This window comes from Lipophrys pholis (genome assembly GCF_963383615.2).
Source record: "Lipophrys pholis genome assembly, chromosome: 9".
NCBI lineage: Eukaryota > Metazoa > Chordata > Actinopteri > Blenniiformes > Blenniidae > Lipophrys > Lipophrys pholis.
In genome coordinates, this window is record NC_137639.1 from 5,710,316 (window position 1) to 5,732,809 (window position 22,494).

General features: G+C 43.4%; 1 protein-coding gene across 1 annotated transcript in view; it reads left to right on the forward strand.

Moving 5' to 3' along the window:
- Positions 1-22,494, forward strand: part of vps13b (vacuolar protein sorting 13 homolog B) — a 372,358-nt gene that overhangs the window by 303,153 nt on the left and 46,711 nt on the right. The window contains 5 exon segments of the mRNA XM_080472571.1: positions 10,461-10,657; positions 13,303-13,484; positions 13,712-13,932; positions 14,016-14,147; positions 19,111-19,272. Of these exon segments, the coding sequence (XP_080328697.1) occupies positions 10,461-10,657; positions 13,303-13,484; positions 13,712-13,932; positions 14,016-14,147; positions 19,111-19,272 (894 nt within the window).

Here is a 22,494-nt window from a genome sequence, read left to right on the forward strand (position 1 = left end):
ATGATAGTAAGGTATATGAATATAAATATAATGGCACAGTTTTTTTTAGATTTGTTTTGATTTATCTCCTGTTAAAATCATAGATAAAGGCCAAGCTGAAGTACTGATAGCAAAGACCTTTATTTACCTTTTCCAACCTGAGGCTGTCCAGCTTCTTTTTTCCGCCTGCAGCAGACGTCTCCCTTCTTCCCGTGTCCTCCTTTTATCTCTCACGTTCTTTCATGGGCTCCTACAGTCATTTCACCAACAGCACAGATGTTTTCTTCAATATGTTAGTGTGTACCGGCCCGGGAGAGCCCAGATATTGGAAGGTGCTGCAGATGTCTTGACTTCCCAGCGAGGCCCCGCAGCTGTAAAGTCTGTAATGAGCTGAACTCCAAAGCCTCGGGCTGATTGGCCACATATTGAGTTACAGTAGAGACTAGAGGAAGCTCAGAAGGAGGAGGGCTGGAGGGAGATGCAGTGATGGATTGAATCGGGATTAGGAAGGGGTGGTTAATGGGAGTACAGCAACAGGGAAGAAGAGTGAGCGATACTGAGGAGTCAAGACGCATGGAGATGGATTGTCACAGAGGGAGATGGTGCTTCTGCTGCGCTTAAAATGCTTACAGAAGCCTCTGTGAGAGAGAATCTGTGTGAAAATACACTTTGTCCAGCCCAAAAGGGGAAAGATGATTATTCACAAGCTGATGAAATGAGAGGCAGATGAATCCTTTCTGACAAAGATTGTAGATCGTTACAAGCTGTGTGTCTGTGCCTGTGACTGTGTCTGTGTCTGTGTCTGTGACTGTGTCTGTGTCTGTGCCTGTGACTGTGTCTGTGTCTGTGCCTGTGACTGTGTCTGTGTCTGTGACTGTGTCTGTGTCTGTGTCTGTGTCTGTGTCTGTGACTGTGACTGTGTCTGTGTCTGTGTCTGTGTCTGTGTCTGTGACTGTTTGTGTGCGTGCGCATTCAACACACTCACACACATGTGCCCTAATATTTGAAAACAGAACGAAGACGAAGTCAGTCGATCACGGTATATCGGATGTCATGGGCTGATTGGGTGTGTGCACTCGCACTCATTTCTCTGCTTACATCGGAGTTTGTACATTACAGCTAATGCCTGTGACGGCAGATGTGTGTGTGTGTGTGTGTGTGTGTGTGTGTGTGTGTGTGTGTGTGTGTGTGTGTGTGTGTGTGTGTGTGTGTGTGTGTGTGTGTGTGTGTGTGTGTGTGTGTGTGTGTGTGTGTGTGTGTGTGTGTGTGTGTGTGTGTGTGTGTGTGTGTGTGTGTGTCACACAGCGGGAGCGGTGGATCCAGTGGTTGATGAACATGTGGTTTCCACATCTTCCACTCCCCTCCTCCTGTCATGTGGCATGCTCCTGTCTCTTCTGACAAGTCTGTTAAAAGTAATCAGGTAATGACGCTGCCACGGGGATGGTGGTGAAAAGAGGCGGCTCCCAGCACACGTGCGTAACTGGAACCACTTTATGTGCGGATTAGGCCCTGTATCTATTCAGTCTGCTTGAAAGCACAATAAAACGTTAAGCATAGAAATAAAACAAACAAAGAAAGTTAACAAAACGTTTGTGCAACCTTGCTCACTTCTGTTTTAAAGGAAAACGTGGAATTAATTGGCCCACCATGAGTGGGCGTGTCCTCGAGCACTGGAGACATTTCAGTGTGTCGTAATGTAAACACACACCTCAGCAGCCGGTTCAGACAGGCTGAGTCTCTTAATGGGCAATCATTTTTAGTGTAACAAGAAATAAACTCTTTATGTATTAAAAAAAAAAGTGTGTGACATATATAGCAACAGTGCATTGACTGTCATAAACACCATATACATTGTAAATTGATAAGTGGATTGATATGTAATGTTTTCTGAATAAGCAGTAGCTTGTTAGCCATTAGTGTGAACGCTGCGATCATATACTGTATGTCTACTTTAAACATGGGGAAAGGGCTCTGGGATGATTACACTGCCACCTAGTAGTTGCAGGGAAAACACTCAGATTATATATTTGACAAAAGCAGCTGAGTATTTTGTTTGCTATTTGGGTAAAGCCTTAAAATAGAAATTAAAATCTTGCTGTGATTGCACATGAAATATGCACAGTGCTTAGCTAAAGTTAGACACACGTCTGAAAGAAATACTGCTCTTCCATCATGCAGTATCAGTTAAAAAAACATCGAGTTGGTTCCAGATTTACACTACAATAACATCAATTTGATTAAGTGTTGTCTTGAGTTTGAAAGACAAATAAAGAGCCCCGGATATAATGTTATGCTTCACCTCGGAGCCTCTTAGGCATTTAGGGATTACATATAACGATGGAACCTCTGTGCTCTGAAACGAAAAACTTTCCTGCACAATACTACAAAAAAACGTCCTGTTTACGCAGAGAAACCTGGTCAAACTCTGATTTCTCTTCTGCGTTGTGTTCAGTTAAATAAATAAACTATTAACTGCTAATATTATCTGTTGTATGTTGCAATATGTCATGATGTATCCTGAACCTCAACTGTATCTCCATTATGTGTGTTTGACGTCAGATAGTTTGCCCTTGCACGTCTTCCTCCTCCAGCTTTACTTGTATCTTGTCACGTTTCTGAGTTCAGATTTTGATGCATTTAAAAATAAACATTTATGTCCTCTTGAGATCATTTTATATGACTGATGAAGTTGTTCAACACTTCTGCTATTAATTTAGCAATTAGTCCAGTGTCTGATGCTGCAAATTTTCAGGAAAAGTTCATTCTCACTATGATTTACTTCTCATGTAGAATTGTTTTTGTGATGAACCGTTTTAGTTGCCGGTAGAAATAACTGTCAAAAAAATGTCAAAAACACTTTTCAATGCTCATCCTATCAGCTGAGATGCAGCTATATCAGGAACTTGAAAGAACAGAAGAAATGCCCTACAAACAGTGAAACATGCGGCCAACACAACTTCAGCTTTGTTTTTGTACTTACATTTTATTGAAATACTTTTCCAACAAAACACTGGGAAGGTACAGCACGTGAACATAAAAGCATATTCTTATATCATCATCCAAATTCTGAATCAGCTGGGTTAACACTCTAACATCAGGTTGTAAGAAATAAAATAAATTAGTATATAGATAGACTAAGATACACCCAGCATGGGTTAGAGAAATACAAGTCTGGACAGTGTTTGAGATTATGAGCAATGATCTGACTCCTACTCATTTAAGAACCAACATGCCCACAAATGCATAGATAAGTTCTAAAACATGTACATTGTTAGTGCTCTGATGAAAAAATGGCAGCAGTGTCATCCAGCACTAATAAAGACAGCTCTGCAGATTTGTTTTATGTGTGAAATAGAGCTGCTAGAGAACACAGTGGAGGCAGCTGCAGGTCAGCCGTGACTCTCATTCTGCTGCCGTTTCGTGACATCCATGTAGATCCACTTGGCCCTGCAGCAGGCGTGTTGGTAACGGGACACTTGGCCGGGTGGAGCAGCGAGTGTGTGGCAAAGAGCTCCATTAATGAAAAACACCACTTGTGAAGTGTTTGTGTTAAATTGGTTGAAATCCATTGTTGAAAGCTCCTCTGATGCATTTGGTCAACACTGCTAGAGAGTAATTCATCATGCCTATGAACTTTGAGTAATTATAAGATATTGGATCTGCTCACTGATATGTTACACAGTCCTCCTTACCTCATAACTTTGTCCAAACACATCACTTTAAGCCTGTTGTGTGTTAGCAGAAGGGTTGGGTTCATGCGGGTGAGTTCAATCGGACTTTTTGGTCATTAGCCAACGTTATCATGGCCCCACATTGGACTGATTTCTTCCCTTTTGATACAATGATTACTCTTTTTCTCGTACCAAACATCAAAAGTCTCACTTAATTTGTTTTTTTCTTTTTCTTATTGTTTTAATTCCTCCCAAGACCAGAAAGAAAGATCTTGCAGAGAACGGAAATGCTGCCATAAAAATACAAAACACTAAAGTGGCTCAGTTTCTCTTCGAAAGGAATTTCATTTACTTTACATGAAGCCTGTGCAAAGAGCAAGAGAGTAGGAGAGAGGAGGCAGGCATAATTTCTCAGGGCTCTAAAATTACCATGTGGCCACGCGGAGATGGAGGCTGATAGATTTTGAGAAATGGAAAGTGAGAGGCATAGGGAATGAAAAGAAATAAGTAAAAGAGAGAGAGAGAGAGAGAGAGAGAGAGAGAGAGAGGGAGCGGGAGCGATAGTTAGCATTGAGCCGCCTGGTCATTCCTCTCTGTCTTGTTTTTCCAGTATGTAGCAGGTGAACAGGACGGGATTGCATGTAAACAACACAAAACCAGGGTTTCCTCCCATTCACTCTTCTCTTCTATCTACTTACTGTCTGCGACCCTCCTCCTCCTCTTCCTCTCCTGGTCTGTCACCCATCCTGCTGAATGGGGGGGGGGGGGGGGGGGGGAGCATTCTCTTGTAGCCTCACTGCTCTCCTGTCCCTAGAGCAGATCATATTAACATTTTATAAAATCAAGATTTCCTGCATTTAAATAGTTGTGGTTTCCAAACTGGTTCCAGTATCTCGGAGGGGGAATTCAAACCTCCTTCCATTACTCAAAGTCAAATTGCTGCCCGTGGTGTTTTTACACACAGTGCAAAGGGGGAGCGCTGTCACAGTGACGGCGCTCTGGAGGAGCATCCACCAATTTCCCACCTGTAGAGTTCCCAGGCGATGAATGAACAAGAGCGAGGTGGGAAAAGGTGACTCATCTCACTCTCTCACCGCCGTGTCGTCCTTTTCTTTCTCTGAATCATAAGCAGGTGTTTCCATCAATCCTTCCCTCATCCTCCGAGCCTGAGGAACATGAAGGAAACACCGGGGCCCTTATTCTGTCTGACCCCTGCTCAACGGGAGCAGGAGCAGATAGAGCGTGTTATAGGTTTAAAATCGAACTTGACACTCAATAAATACGACAATTCTCTCTAATACGCCATCCTTGTGCCCACGCTCGCTTCTTTTTTTTTTTATGTGTTACTGTGATCAACCAGAGGAAGTTGCACAAATTGCTGTGACTTTTCCAGACAAACATCACACCATCTGCTGCACTGCTGTTGCTTTCCGTGCATGGCATTGTGGGATAGCCTTTCGTGTCCCAGCAGGGCTCTGCTCTGCCATCGTAGCCCCTCTGGCCTGCGACCGATATCGTGTTTACAAAAAAAAAAAAAAAAAAAGCAGCTCCTCCGTGGCCTGACATGAACCACCAACCTTCATCAGTTCTACCACTCCTGCAGCTGCTCGTACTGTCATTACTGGCGTTATTAGAAACACAGGTCTGCCATCAGCCTCACGCCCATCACGCAGCCGTTTCTCATTGATCCACTCGTTTTCTCCAATTAGCTGAAATATGTGGCCTTTTGCGTGGAGTTTGGAGTCAGTTGGGTATTCCTCTCCAGTGAACCAGAAAGAGTGAGATGGTGTTTTCGCCAAGATAACTATTATTACAGTGGGACAGTGCTCAAGCAGCCCTGTATTAGTCACAGCTAATGCACTGTGTAAATAAAAGACTGTCCATGTGGTTAATTTGATCTGGAGTTTTTACACCTCATGCAACAAAAACTCCTGCACCCCCCCCCCCCCCCCCCCCCCCTTTTTTTTGAAAGTTTGGCTTTGCACAGGAAAAACAATCCCCAAAAAAGTGAGCAGGAAGATCTCAGCTTAGCCCCTTATTTCTCATTTTCCACACTGATTAATGTTAACGTATATGAGCCCACCTGAGACAGCATAGCGGGAGTCATTTTCAGAGCAATTTTCATTACATCTCCTGAATAAACATTTGCTCAAGCCGATGTCAATTCAATTTGTCTGCCGGCTGATAAGAGGTAGCTAGCAGTGGAATTTTCAGACACTAAGGCATCAGTGGAATAACAGAGGACCTAATAACGGTGTTGATATTGTTAATAAATGTAATGGCAGACAAGGCTGTGGATGTGAGTAGCAGTGGCCTCAGAGTGAGCTGAGGGAGTCTTTAGTTGCAGTTGATTGCACCTGGGTATGTCATGGCAACTTAAAGGTATTTCTGGATGTTTTACATTTACATTCCTCTCTTTAGGTAATAATTTGAGACACTGAGATTGGAAGAAAGAACTTGAAACAAATGGAGGGGGGATGACAGGAATGGAGAAAATGTTTATACACAATGCTTCCAACACACCTTAATATTAAAGTACTTGTAATTAAATCCATCTATTTTATCTATTTTGATACAACTAGTCTTGTGTGTTGTGCAGAAGTTGATCTCAGCTGACGGTAGGTGAAGGTAGGATACACTGGACAGACCGCCATCACAGGGCAGACACAGGGAGGCACACTATGGCCTTGGTTACATGATGTTTCCATGTGGAAACGGGACGCTTTAGTTGCATTTTGGGTGTCATTTTACACGAGAATGGTGCTCAGGGGCTGGGAGTTCCCAACGTGGAACTTTTCAAAAACAATCAATCTCTGTGTAAACTGAAGAAAAGGCAACATTTCTGCACACCACAGCTGTAGTAAACAGTTGTTCTGTCCATTTATGACTCGATGGACAATAATAACAATGGTGGCGTCGATATTCTCCTGGGACTGGGTAGTTTTATAGTCACCGTAATAACAATCCAACTTTGTCGCCTATCAATACAAATTTCCATGTACTCCCATTGTTGATGGTGATAGAATGTTGTTCTCTGCACACGTGTGTGGTTTCATTACAGAAACAACCAGCAGCACCACCTTGTGGCCCGACATTCTAACTACATCGTTTTCAGCCATGTCCGTGTTCAGGGACATCATTTTCAAAAAGTTGCCACATAAACGTAAAACTTCTAAAACGAAAACGCAAAAACTGTGTTTTCACCTGTCATGTATACCGGACTGTTCACACATACTAACATTCACAACTACATGGCACTTAGAATTTTCGAAGGTTTTCTGAGCGGAAATTCGAAGAACATGCAAATTTGACCGAAAATACTCCAACCTCAAGCTACACCATGTGCATTCCCCTGTTATACTTGTGCTGGAAGCAACCTCAGCCCAGAATTGAAATACCATCTCCGTTAGTGTTCGCCTCATATTCTGCCAAAGGTTTGACTGCCAGGTCTGCGTCATCGAGAGGTTGAGCAAAACACAGATTGGGCCCATCCAGCCAAGGGAATGTCAGCTATTCAGGGCTACACGTTGTTTATCAGATAAGGTACACACAATCAGGCAGCGGAAATGGACTCTGCCCACACTGCATCGCACACTCACACACATATGCACACCTGTGTATACACACATGCATTCATGCATATTGTCTTTCATACATACAATTATATATATAGTCCTCCTGAACTCATGTACACAATCCATTTGACATACACACAGGTGCCTCCCTCTCCTCTCACCACCAAGTGCCAAAACTTTACATGGCAAAGAATTTTCATTCCATTTTTCTTTTTCCGTGTCGGTTATCAATTTCATCTCCACCTCTCCTCCGAGGCCAGAAACGCAAGTCAAAGGGAACGTGACGCACATTCACCCATGCAAATGTATTCCACTGTACCATATATGCACCTCGTATATCCATTTCTTCATGGCGTCATACGTATAGGATGTCACACAGGTGAAGAAAAAAGAAACACTGTCGGTGTTTCGGCAATGCAGCTCCGGGAACTCTCCGAGGAGATCCAGAGAGTTTCCGCTCCGGTGGCTCAGCGTCGAGGCTGCGGGTGCACAACTCTGTCAGGTGCAATTATCGGGATTTGATTCCAGGAAAACCTGCGTGACATTTCATGATGTAAGCTACGGTTACCTCATCTGTTCTTCTGTAACCGCACAGACTCACACACGTGGATGTGAAGACACTCTTTTTCGGGGGGAACACAATACCAGTGCACACGCTTGCTGAAACTTCCATGGGTTTAGTAATCGTCCTGTGAATGCCCAACCTACAGTAAACAAGTGGATTTTTACAAAGGCACTTGCTCCAGAATTTTAACCAAAAAAACACACACACACACACACACACACACACACACACACACACACACACACACACACACACACACACACACACACACACACACACACACACACACACACACACACACACACACACACACACACACACACACACACACACACACACACACACACACACGTACGTCCTCCAGCCTGGCGTTCCTCAGGTGCGTTCCTGAGAGCTCTCTGCCACGTCTCATCCATCAGGAGCTTAAATGTGCAGGTGGTCACGAGGAACCCGAGAACCTGGTTTCGTTCACACAGGAGCACCAGACACATTTATGTTAATTTTGGCTCTGCGAGAGACGAATGAATGGAGCGGTACCAGTCATCACGTCAATAATTCTCAATGTGAGAACACTCACGTAACCTGATTGTTATTCAGCGTGAGAAATGGCTCCGGGACTCCAATGCTAATGGCCGTCTCGTAGCGTACACTTGCCAGGGTGTTCAGTTATGCTGTGTTCATTCGCTGTTGTCATGGAGATGAGTTGTCGTCTTGCCACGTTGGTGGTCTGCGGTTAGAAGCATTGACGTTTTTTTTCCGATTAGACAAGAAATGAAAGACGGCTTTTGTCTGAAGTGAGTAAAATCCAAGGTTCTAATGCAGATGCTTTGAAAGAAAAAAAATTAAATCACATTCTCATTCCTTCTCTGAAGCAGGGATTCCCCACCTCTCCAAAGGGTCAGTAAAGTATCACTCCCTGATGATTAGCAGACATGCTATGAGGGATCAGAGCTGCAGCAGTACCTGTTGTGCAATAATGAAGCCGCACAGTAATCCTGAAGCAGATGAGTAATTCGGGTTACAATAATCCATTTGTTTGGACTGGAACCTCACGTGTCAGTGGTGAACAGCTGACAGATTCAATGGACTAAGTGGTGGATATAAAAACACTCAGTAAAATGCTGTCGAAAGATTGAAGCCAGCGCTTCAAGAAAGGAATATCTGTGGGATTCTCTGGCAGAGAGGAAAATCAATCCCACAGTAAAAACCATATATAAAGTGGTCTTCTGGCATCCTGCTGATCAATATGCAGATGCATTCAACGGCAGCAATAAATGTTTGAGTTCGTTTTTCAGTCCAAAACTGGTTTCAGTATCTGTGGAGCTCAGTGTATCACTCTGGAAACCCAGAGGGGTTTAGGAAAAATATCGACTGTAAAGTGTCTTTGACTTCTTATGAAGTAACTGTGAAAGGCATCTCTTTGCTGTCTGTCAAAGATCTCAGTGGTATGAGATCATTATTTATGGCGCTCACTGGTTGTAACAACAGGTCCAAAATACACGGATATGCAATATCACTATAAACAAGAGTGTAACAACAGTGATAAATTAAACACTCTGACGTGAAACCCTGATTGTGGTCAGCACAGCATTATTCAAAATACTGTGTATTAAATGTTTTACTTCCTTTTCTGTCATCAAAACATATATTAATGTGATACACTGGTAGTTAAGCATTAACCCCAAAACTGCTGGTTAACATGAGAAGAGCAATATATGGTATGAATGTAGAGTCAAAGGTCATGAATGAGTGCAGGAGCACATGTAAGTAAATCCTTAGTATAGTTTTGTTAATCAGCCATTAGGTTTTGGTTATCTCTGCTAATAGTGGGACTGCAGCTTGGCTAAAGTTTCTTTTTTTCTGAAAAGAATAGATTACCACACTCCCACCAAGTGGCCGGAGGGGGATTATTTCTTGAATAAGCTTCTGTCTTTTTGTGTAACACAAAATGTAGTATTAATGGATGTTTTAGAATGAGTTTGAAGTATAACTGGAGCAACATATCATACATCCATAGCTTTATTCAGGGGAAATGCTTGAAGTTTTCAGCTTAATGAACACAAATGGTTACTTAAAATGTTCCGCTATAGAGGCCCTGCATCTCTTTTTCCACTTTTGCAGAGTAGTGTATTAAGTATTCCATTCATTTTTCATGTATATGCTCTGGGGTGTAAAATGTTTATACTTCTGGCTATATTGGCAACAATAAAAGAAATGACTGCATGTCCATATATATGACAGCTTTTATTCTCACTGATTGGCGAGCGTGCATGTGTTTGTGTGTGTGTTTGCTTTCACATCAAATGTCAAGGCAAGGTGTCATAATTAGTTTGTTCAGCAGATATTCAAAGAGCATTTTTTGAGATGGACCTCAGTGTTTTTGCATACCTGTATAAGAGAAAAGCTCCCGCAGCTGTTTACCACATGCTGTAGTGTTTTGTTTTGGTTCAGATTCTTTGTAACGTCAGAAGGAGAAGTTGTCCTGGTTGACATTTTCTAACAGTTGTACCATGTGTGCAGAAAACAAGAACATTTCTCTGTGGCATTGCCTCCAAAAACCTATTTGCCACATTATACTTGGAGTCTTAAGATGAATGCTGACTTAAGTAAAACCCTCTGAAACATGCGATTGAAGTCACGTATATACGTTTTCGCTGTCTTTTCTTTCAGGTACCGTGCAGTCTGGAGTACTGGGATGAGCTCCAGCAGACCTTTGTTCAGTATCGTGAGTTCAGCCTGTCAGAGAGCTGCGCCTGCCAGCTGCAGCTGCCCAGCCTCAGCCTCACCAGCCAGCAGAAGGAGCTGGTGGCCTCGGACCTGTGGAGGATCGTTCTCAATAACAACGGAGAGGGAGGGGACGAACAGAGGTGAGGAAAAAACACTCTTTCTCACAGATTGTCTGTAGGTGATGTATTCCAACTTGTAGACTTATCCAGCATGGGTTGATTGTTTAAGCCTACGCACAAGGTGTGTGCATGTGCAAGTGCGTGTTTGAGTGCGAGTGCGTGTTTGAGTGCGAGTGCGTGTGCGAGTGCGAGTGCATGTGCGTGCCGTCCTGTGTGAGGAAAAGCAGAGCGGGAGAATGCACCCAGGCCGCTCTGCACAAAGAGCTGAAATGTGTCCCTCGCCCCACATCTGGTGTGCAGGAGGGAGCGGGCTTGGAAGGCGTTCAGATCGGCCTAATGAGATTTCCCAGCACACCAAGTGCCTGTCAGGGCCCATCCGGATTCCTTCCTGCTTACCTTGAGTGTATCTAATCGAGGGGGAGCTCACGGGAAGTGAGAGGAGTCAAGCCCCCTTCGGGTTGGCTCATGAGTTCTGAGGCCTGGCTCGGCTCGGCTCGTCTCAGCTCGGCCCGGCCCGGGTTGGGCAGGGCAGGGTTGAACTAGGATGGGTTGCAGTGGGCCTGCCAAACACTGCAACACCTCAAGAAGTATGTTTTCACTTCCCTCTCCTTTTCTCTACCACTGCCTCCCGTCCTTATCTCTCTCTTGTCTTCCCCGGGCCTTCTGTTAAACTTTAGCCATTTTCTTTTCTCTTAATCTTCTCATTCTTTCCTCATCTTGCTTTACTCTCTTTTTCTCTCTCGTTTTTACTTCCTTCTGGGATTTGGGGAACTTTTAGTGGAAGAGAACTGCCAAGCCCACATTCTGTGTGGCTTAGAGAGCGCAGAGAGGGAGGAATAAGAAAACATGTAAGAAAGAAAGAAAAAAAAAAAAAAACTCCTCAGGACCAGATACAGTGTAAAGCAAAATATACATCTGTATTTCATTACAATCATACTCCAAACACTACATTTCCTTTATGTTTAAATTATTTGTCTTTTTTGATCAAAATTGATTCCTCTTTCCCTGCTCGCTCGTTTCATCTGCCTTACTTTAGTTTCCACCAGAAAAATAACTTGGCTGCCCTGCCAACTGGAAGTAATGAAAATTGTCAACATATGATGCTTATCTTTTTAAGGAGCACTCTGCTGCACCAGCATTTTTCAGGTCTTGAGCGTTTCCTGCTGGAGTTTTTATGGTGGATCATGGTAGCAGCAAATTACAGAGCAAATGGTCATTCACTTCAATTACCTTCCATTCAACATCATCATCTTCGACATGCAATTAATGTCCTCGGAGGGGTGCCCCGGGAAGCCGTGGGTATAATCACCTTGCTAACAGGCTCGGACCACGAGGAGGCCCCTTCTACATTGTTGTCACTTTTCATTCCTTTTGCCTGAGTAATTGCAGTGTTTGTCTTAGTGTGGATTTCATAGAAGGATGTCACACAGTTTGTTACATGCTGGGAAAGAGACAAAAGCTCCCAGCTCAGAGCGTTTTAATTATGAAAGAGATCTTTTAGCAGCCATTCTTTCAGCTTGGGTTTTGCTTCAGATATTGTGAAACTGCGTTTTATAGAATACAACAATAATTCCTTCTAAAATCTCGTAATTATCTGCATGGCTTGGTCATAAAATACAGTATGTTGTGGTTTGCATGTAAGGCAAAAGTAAAGACAAACGATCTCACTGATTCATGACTTCATTAATGCTGGAAAAAGTTAGTGAGCCCTGGATTTAATACCTGGTTGAACCTCAATAAAACTCCTGTTGCTGCTGATCCGAGCCGCACAACATTCAGGGCAAACTGTGCACCATTATTTCTGCTTCTTGTCAGCCACATTGTCCGCATGTCTGCTGTGATCAAGTCTCTGAGCTCATTCTACTGTATCTGTTAGACTCAGGTCTTCACTCCCAGTCACTCCAAATAGTGTATTTTTCTTTGTTTTAGTCTGTGCTTCCATTTTTAGACTCGTTGTCCTGCTTCAGCTGATGGACAGCCAGCTTCTTAAGTAAAGCAGCCCTAAATCTCAATGCTCCCTCCACCGTACGTCATCATGGGAAAGATGTTCTCCCTCATGAGTCGACCTGAGTTTCAGCAAAGCATTTTCTGTCAAGTGTTTCAAAGTATCAGTTTGGTTTTTTTTATTTTTTTAGGGGGGGGGGGGGGGGGGGGGGGTTTGGAAAGCAGTAGCTTCCTCCGTGATTTCCTGACATGGACACCAGGCCTGTTCAATGTTCCGTGTATGGTGGTGATGAAAAGAGATCTTACCTGTTCCAATAACTCTTCAACTGTTACTCTCATCTTCTTTGTTTTTTTACCAAGCTGATCATTTCATGTTGTGCTTTTAGAGTCAGCTTGGTTGCTTGAGAGAGTAGTCACAGGACTGACTCGTGACGTAGTTTTGGTTATTATGGGTCTGAAAAGGGATCAAATTTAATTACATCAAGTTGACTTCATTTATCTCTGTAAGTATAATCACGCTATGGCTTCCTTTTTTTTCCCAGCAGTATTTTTACGTGATTAATTTCTATGTTGCATAAAGACACTCACAATCATCAATGTTACTATTTCCTCTTCTTTCATTAGAAAACTTGGAGCTTTTGAAGGATCCTCGTGATAATGTCTGAGGTCATTTAGTGTTTTTAACAATAACTGACTGTCTTCTCTCTCATCTCTCCTTGGAGCTCGGACAGTGACTGTGGATCTCAGCTGCATTGTGATCAGCTGGTGTCTCCGATAGCACTGGCTGCTTGCACCCGGGTGGACTCCTGCTTTGCTCCCTGGTTCGTTCCTTCCATGGGTGTGTCGTTACAACTGGCACACCTGGAGGTTCATCTCTGCCATCACCTAGAACAGCTGGGTACTGGTAAGATGCAGTATGAAGCGGGGCTGAAAGGCTTTTTAAAAAATTCTGTAATTCCACATTTTGTAAGCTTTCTTCATTACGATGTGAAGATTAGTTGACTTATGTTGACCTTGAGATTTCCCCCAGTGGTATATATTTATTCTTATCCACATAATTGAGGGTCATGATTTTTCAGATTTGTTGAATATTTTAAGGACTAAACACATTTTGTCCTCCTCCTCCTCCAGTTCCATCTCGACAACTTCATCCCTTCCTGCCAGACAGGAAGTTACCTCAGGAACAAGAATTCATGGTGATTGGTTCTCGGGAGCCGCAGGTCTTCTTACGCCAGTGGAGCAGTGGACAACGCCAATGTCAAGAGTTCAACTTTTCCACACAGCTGGACTGCAAGCTGCTAGAGTACCGAAACCTAACGCACCTTCAGCTTCTCCAGACGTGTGTGCTGCAGGTAGAGTCAGCTACCTGTGCAGTCTATACAATACATCTGTGCACGTGTTTTCACATTAACATTTGACTTCATGTGTGTTTCAGGGTCAGGCTGCAGCGACCTGCTGCCCTCAGACCACGTCTCTGGATGTGAATGTGTTTGTGGATCCAGTTTTTCTCAACATCAGCCAGTATGCCATTCATACTGTGGACACCGCCCTGCATAGCTGGCAACAGGTGACCCAAACTTTAGACTTATACTCTTTTAATGTATCGCACAGTCCACGATCCAACCCCAGATATATTTGGATTAATTTCAAAGTCTATTCATTGTATAATAAGTATCTGTTCATAAGTATAAAGAGAGGTATAAAGGCAGGTATGATTTGTTTATGGAAAAAAAGCCTGGATCTACTCACTCAGTGGAAAGTATGAAAATGCAATGAATCAGATTTCTTTGATAAATTAGCTGTTGAGTTGATTTATATTTGTGAATCACAATCTTGTTCATTCAGGATAAAAGTACATTTTTATGAGGATTTATTTGTCTTGATTCTGCAATGTTTTAAACTTCAACATTGTCTTGATTTAAACTAATTTACTTTGTTTGCTGGCTGAGGCAAATATTATTTAGGTTAAACAGCAGCACACGAACAACACTGACCTGGAGTGCTTCATATCCCTGCTGTGTTAGAATCTATCAGAATTGACCAGGTTGTCACTTTTCTGCAGGTATTTGGTGGTGGCTGTGCTGCCTCTTATTCAAATTGATCCTGAAATTGGATGCTTTCAAAAGGGAAATTCTACAATAACCAGTTTAATCAGTTAAAGTAGTATTAATTCCATGAAATACAGTTAGCCAATTCTGTTTTTCCTCCATTTAAAACTCTTGTCAAGTATAAAATAGTCCATTTGTTAGCGGTAAATCTTTGGAAAACAGTTATTTCTGCATGTTAAGGATTAATGTATTTGAAGTGATTGGTAATATATTGTGTTAGTTTCAAAAGCACTGCCAAGAGTGTACATTTAAATGACAGCATACTTTCGGACATTTAAGGTTACAAGGATTGTTTCCCTGTTTCATCGCTAACACTCATTTATATAGCTTTTCAATTTGGCAGCAGGGGCCAGTCAATCTGTTGAGGAAACCCTTAAAACAGTGGTGTGTTTGGAGAATATGCTGAAAGACTGCTTTTTGCCCCAGATGGAGTATCAGCTAAACAAACTAACAACAAAGTGGATTTCATGAGAATGGTTTTTGGTTGCGTGCCAGTGGTAATAAAAATGTGTAGGATGGCTGCCTCTCCGTTTGGTGCAGCATCTAAAAGAGGATACGGTGTGTCTGGTCTCAGCCCTCTAACACTACGGACCTCGTCATCTCTCGATTCTCAGCTCTCAGCGCTGCCTCTGGTAGCCAGGATATTCGTGTGTGAAGTGATGCCCATGAAAACATGGTAAAAGTTGAGTGGTGACACCTGCCAAGACTTCATCTGGCCCCCACTCTCCCACCCACTTGTCTCGTCCGCACACACACGCACACTAGAGACACACACATGCTGGCCTGTCTTTGTATGCCCTATCAAGGCTGCGCTCTGCTCAGCTGTGCTGACTCATATACTGGCCTCGGGAGACATGAGGTACTCTTATGGTTTTACATGCATGCAGAAACTCAGTGCCAGGTGAGGAAAATAATAGCCTTTTGCTTTTCAAGGAACAGCTGTGGTCTTTTACCTGTGGAAAATAAAATTAAGCAAGCTGTATAGAAAATATACTATCAAATGATTGCTCTGGCTCTTGGTTTAATGCCTTTGTTTTCACGCAGTGGCATCATTGACTCGTCAGCAGCTTTTACCGAGCGTGTTGAGTGATTGGTCATGTTTGACCCTTTGCTTCATCATTGCATCATTTAGCTCAATGTTCCCCATTTCTGCCGGTTATTTCAGTCATAAATAAGACTTTAGAGTGTTGGTGTTGTTTTAATGAAAGGTCATATTGCTGCTTTACTGGAGCATTTTGAACATGTGGGTATCCATCCTGGGACGGATACCCACCATTACCCAACATGCTCAGCAAGATTCCTTTGGTTATTAGTGGTTCGTGCGCTCTCGGGCACCCGAAGCCTGGCACATCTTTTGATACTGACTTGGTGATATGTCTGGCTCTTTCTTGTCTTGGCTCGGTGAATTAAAGCCATAAACCGAGGCACACACTCGCTGGCTTTTAGGACTGACGTACTCGCACTCAAGCACAAACCCTGCGAGCTGCATCTACATGTTCATTGGTATGGGATTGATTCCTACAGTGATTAGGCCTGCTGTATTGTCCTGATTGGTCTAAACAGCAGCAGCCTTGTACAGAACCTTTTAACTACCTCCAGCTTTCACCACTTTGCTGAACACAAGGGAAAAACACACTATAATTATAAGGCAAATGTGCTGCATGTGGCTATGGTAGTTCTGGAGAATAAGGGGTAGAGAGAGGTCAAGTACAAAAGACAGATTCTTTAGAAAATGCTGGTCCACTTCAGAGGAAGTGAAAACTTTCAACCGTATGACATTGTTTCATTTTTTGAGGTTTCGTCCGAAACAAAATCCTGTATGTGGTGAGAAAACCTTGTATGGGTGCAATTACACACACAGTGTTTGGTGCACTGGAGAGGTGAATATAATGGGCCGCCGATTTGAATGAACCTGTCTTTGATCTGATTGACACATTCATTGCACACACGCTAACACAGAGAAAGAACTGATCATAGGTAAAACCGTAACGAGAAGTCATCGGAAATGTTAATAGGCTCTGTCCTTCCGCAACAGAAGGATGCATCACAACCTACGTAATTGTTTCAGCGATTTTCATGTTTCCTGGTGTCAAGGCTGGCAAGCAGGCCTGTTGTGATGTGGCCTGCAGGGTCAGCGCTGAAAGCGGGGAAGATTCCTCAAGTGCTGCACAATTGAAACCTCACAAACCAGGCCTGGTCAGAGCAGACCACCACTGCATGAACGGCTGGAGCACTTCCAGATGGATACCAATAAATAAGAATTAAAGACACTTTTTGGTCCAGTATATGGTTGTAATTTACACTCATATAGAGATTGTAATAAGTCACAGCCTTGGTCATGGTGAAGGGCCTGTTCTTGTTTCCATTATAACATCACTTAGGCCTTTCGGTCAGGCACAAGTACAGGACTGATCCCTTCCTAATATTGACATGACTGTGTATGCTGTCTATTCTAATACGCTGCATGTCCCCAAGTGAGCAGACTCACCTCTGCTGCTGTGCATTAACCTTCAGTCAAGTCACTCAGATATCCCAGGCTGTTTCAAACAAACTTGTTTTTCGGTTTCTTGTTGAAGGGAAAATTAATACTGATTAAAACTATTTATATTCCTTCCCCTGCTGCTGCTTCTCCTTGCACTCAGCAGCTCCATATGGCCCTAACCTCAGGCCCCCATCACTCTAACCTCAGGCCCCATGCATCCATTTTCAATTCTTGGTCCCCGGCCCCACTCTCTCCCCCCAGCCTCTAACCCCAGGGAAGTGGCTTTGGTGGAAAGCCACACGAAAGCCCAGTAGTATTTACACACACTGCTTTCTCACAGAAGGTTCACAGGCTGTTACATGTGCAATTGAGACAACAGGAATTTTCCTCCTGTTGTTTTTTTTTTGTGTTCTTCTACTTCTTCCCATGTTTGAACAACCGTCGACTTTCCTCTGCGAAAGTGACACAGGGGTCAAGTTCCTGGTGGAAGCAGACGTGTGGGTTGGGGTCATCTGTGGAAAGAGAAGAGGTTGTGTTAAAACCTGATTAGTGTTTCATTATGTTCCTTTTACAGGTTTCACCGTCACCTCCACAGGGTTTCGTTTCATATGTGTGGGTGTCATGCTTTACAGTCTGCTTTCCAGACATTTTACTGCACCTTGTCATGTATATGTATACGTGTATGTGTATGTATGCCATTCTGCCAGGCAGACTTTGCTCTGTGAAATCCACAGTAACTTTATCCAAGTGGATTAGTGAAATGGATACTTGGATGCCCACTAGGTCAGCCCCTCAAGAAGAAGTCGCCATCCTGTGCTCCTTAACAAGATATATGTGTTGACTGTTTAAATGCCATTGTCTCAATATTTGTCCACCCCAAATCCCCTGATAGACAGAAAGTGATTATGATTACTGCGGGAAGCTGCTCCACTGTGTGTATCGCGTTGCCTCGTGAAGCGGAGCAGAAAGACGATACCATCAAAGAGCAGACTTAGCGATGGCATCTCGAGATGGCAGCAGGAAGTTTGTAAATCGCAGTGTCACATTTGAAAAGGGAGCACAGATAGAGTTCCGCTATAAAAGTGGAAATGGATTTGAAGCCACCGCTGCAGCTGTCCCATCTATATTTGTTCTGTGTACCTCTCTCTCACACACACACGTACACATCCATCATCAACTGTTCTTTTAATGGCGTAAACTTTCCCATCCGTTTTCAATAGCATCAACAACCCTGGGACCTTGAACGTGCTTGGCAGTCGAACTCTCAGCTTTTACTGCCAGCCTGCATTTTTACCCATCAACCATCACTACCTCCCCCTCACCATTTAAAAGTGTACAGCAGGCAGGAGACCCTCTTTGTTGGGATAGTGGAGCAGCGATTGAGCGGCTGTCTGAAATGAACTCTTGTGCGTCATGAGTCAGTGGGGGTGTGCAGGAGGGATCCCATCAAGGCCTGAGTGCCTTTGGAAGAAGCTCAAGTCAAACTTACTTTTGCACCCATGCACACACTGTCCAGCTCACATACACGCTATGCACTGTTTTGAATATGTGTACTTGAATCCCTGAAAGCAGGCGGTTTGACACACAGCACTCGCTCTCTTCATTAAACTCGTGTTTCCAATGGCAAGACAGTGAACCGTGCTCACTCACATGCAAACTGGTTTATGAATAGACAGAGGATCCCTGTATGACTCGCATGACTTTCTGTGAAACTCTCTTCTCGACGTTGTGGTGTAGGTGTACCAGGCTGAACCATATTGTTTCTCCTAACATACTCAATATATTGATGGCTCGTTTATCTACGACTTCTGTCAGGTGTTCCCAGAAAACATATCTTCCAATGCTCATTTTATTCATTTTACTGAAGTCTTCTTTCTTTTTGCCCCTGTCTTTTCTACCCTTGCATCTTTGCTTTTTTTTCCCCTTCTCTTCACTCTCAGAATGGGAACTCTGAAGCCGAGGAACTGCTCTACAGCCACTACGTGATCTGCAATGACACTCATGAGACTCTACGCTTTGGTCAGGTGGACACAGATGAAAATGTGCTGCTTGCCAGCCTGCACAGTCACCAGTACAGCTGGAGATCCCACAAATCCCCACAGGTAACACACACACACACACACCCACTAGGGATGGTGAGACATCTCATGGCCCACAGCCTCATTTTGTTTTCGATTTGGGACACATACACAACTTAACAACATATGACTGTTTTATTCAGAAAGACACATGATCGGTACATAGAAGAAATACACAAACACACTCACACACAGTACTAAGAAAAGGGCGTTGACATGGATTACTTACATAGAAATGTAATCCACTGATGGTGCCTACGTGAATGTAATGCACACACGTTCTGTACCATGTGTTAGTGCACATACATGTACTGCATACACAAATACAGTGCATATGTGGAAAAATACTGAATTACAAACCTGTGCTCATTGACTGGATTGTACAAAGTCTGTGAGATCACACACACGGCGATCAGTGTGCAGCCACTATCTGTGTGTTTCTGTCAGCGTTCTCAGACAGCGCTATGACAGCATTGTTAAAGAAGATTGATTATATTTAACCCTTTGTGGTTTGGAGGTTGAGCGGAGGGTGGGCTGGCGATCTGTGGCATATGTGTGTGTGTGTGTGTGTGTTTGGTGCGCACATGTTCCAGGACCCCCATGTGTTTCACGGCGAGTGTGAGAAAGTCAAGCTTGAGAAAAGACATGGCCATAATTGCTCGCAGTAAGTCAGTAAGTCAAGTTGTATTAATCATCGACCATGGTTAATCTGTGCTCTTACCTCACTCTCGATTACACACACACACACACACACACACACACACACACACACACACACACACACACGTTCACATTTTGTGAGTGGCAATCTGGCATATCAGCCGAGCAAATACCACATCTCAGTTCAGCAGTGAGTCAAAATGACCTCCGTATTTTCTGTGATATTTTGGATGACAGACCGTCCGAGTGGGCCAAATGTCATCAGAGATGAAGAATGTGATTCCAAGGTGGTTTTGTCATATATTATTCCATTATGTGTTTGTGGTATATGAAATATGTGTTCTCAAGATGAACATGATTTGTGAAACAGATAAACAAGATAGCGCAGCTTTGCCAAAAACACTCAGCTCACTTTGAGTCTGATGATAAAAAGCCTGCCAATGTGTCCACCTCAGCAAATTGAAGCAAACACTCCTAATTGCATTTCAGGGTTATAAAAATAGTGACACTGATAAGAGAAAGGGTTGTGTTTCTTTAACAGTTACTTGGTCCTACAAGTGTGTTTTTGTAGCTCCTACAAACCCGTTTCCAGGCGGAGTAATAAGTGCTCATGCTGTTTTCCTTCAGTCCCATGATGCCGAGGAGTGTCTAAAATAACTCTGATCGTTACAATCCCCCATCCTCACCAATCTTCTTAGTATGATTTCCTCTTTTTATCTTTAAATATCCTGATTGAAAAACTTCCTCAACCCCTGTTAACCTCTTGCCCCTTTGTGAATTTAGTTTCTAATTTGACAATATTTTTTGTTTGTTTTTCAGCATCAACATTCTTCCAGTTTGTCCATTTGTACCGCCATTATAAACATATAATCATTTTAGGCTATAATTAATAGGATCTGCCTCCCAAATCTTTTCCCACTAATTTTCTATATTGAAAATTATAATCTAAAGAATGTTGTGTGTCACTTGTACATTCTGGTGACAGTCAGATTTTGACCTTGGTTTTTACTGTGATCCTGAAGGATGACTGGGAAGCTTTCGTGGTTATGTGGCACTGCATAAAAGCCCACAGGGGTGGTAATTACAATGGAAACAAGCAGTGGCTTTCACTTTCACTGGAACTAGAAACCCTAGTTCAATTCTTTAGCCTCTACTGCCTTTCGTAGCATCTCTTTTTACCACTGGAACCATGAGTATCTGCATGCATCAATCTTCTCTACCAGTTCGTCCAGTTCAGTGTCGCAGGGCCCTGGAGCTGATCCCTGTTGACAGTGGGTGAAGGTTACACTCTGAACAAGTTACCAGTTCATCACAGGGCAAAAAGAGAGAGACAATCACACACACATGCATTCAAACCTATTGGCCATTAAAGCTCACAAGTTAACCCCAACAAGATGCTTTTGTAACGTGAGTGGAAACAGAAATACCTGGGGAAAACTCATGCACCCTGAAAACATGCAGACTCCACACACAAAGGCTTGGATTCAAACCCAAAACTTTTTTTCTGTAACGCAAGAGTGCTAACCATTACCCCACTGTGCAGCCTCCTTAAGTATCTTTGCTATTTAATGATGAAAACTATAGTAAAAAGTGTCTCAAAGTGCCTGTTAACACTGCAACCGTGCTTGTATAAAACCTCACCCTTAACTGTATGAGGTTGATGTCAAGACATCTGTTTGCTCTGTCATTGTCAGATATTTGCTGCAGTCACATCCATCAAACCAGCAGGCCTGTGCTTTCTGCTTTTCTCCGCTTGTCTGATAGCCAACTCTTGTTTCTCTCCACCTTTTTTCACATGCTTTCATCCCCTCTTAAACTCGCCCCAGAGCTGTAACACTTACAATACATCAGTAAACACTTTTCAGCTCGGGACCCACATTGCAATTAGCTCACTCATACTGGGGATACAGTAATGTGATGCGTACTCACTGTGTCAGTTCTTGCCACGCACTGGAGGGACCCACCAAGACAAAGGCCAAAACCCATTTCAGGCCTCACACCTCAAAACGTAGGTCGGCGTACTCAGCAGTTCCCCGGAGGCCGCCTCGGTCCAGGTCCCCCTTCGCCCCCGATGCCTTCAGCATCAGCCCGATGAGATCAGTAGACCTGGACAGTCTCTGGCCTTCACACTCGTTTGGGGTCTAACTTGGACATTTGGGCTTTTTTACTGAAGACTATCCAACAACAGCGGCACATAACCTCCCAGTAGGGTCTTTATCCCTTCTCTCAACCCCCAGTAAGTACAGTTCACTGCTCTGGTGTTCATGGCCGTACTGGCTGTACTCAGCCCTGCTCTGGTTTGTCCTGCCACCAGACTCTGTCTTCTATCCTCTCTTGTCTTGGACCTTGACAAGAAGGCAGTTTTGTTCTTTTAATCTCAATTACACCCCAGTAAGTGCTTTCCTCACATTTGGGCCTGGGTTCATGGCCTTGGATTACCCCTGAAGAATTATTGCACATCTGGCCCGGTCAGTTTTTTGGCCCTTCAAGCCCTTTCTCTCGTTTTATTTTGTGTACCTTTTAACCTTCCTTACATTATCCATCATCACATTCTTCTGTCAGTAGTTGTGCTTTGGCTCTGTCCAC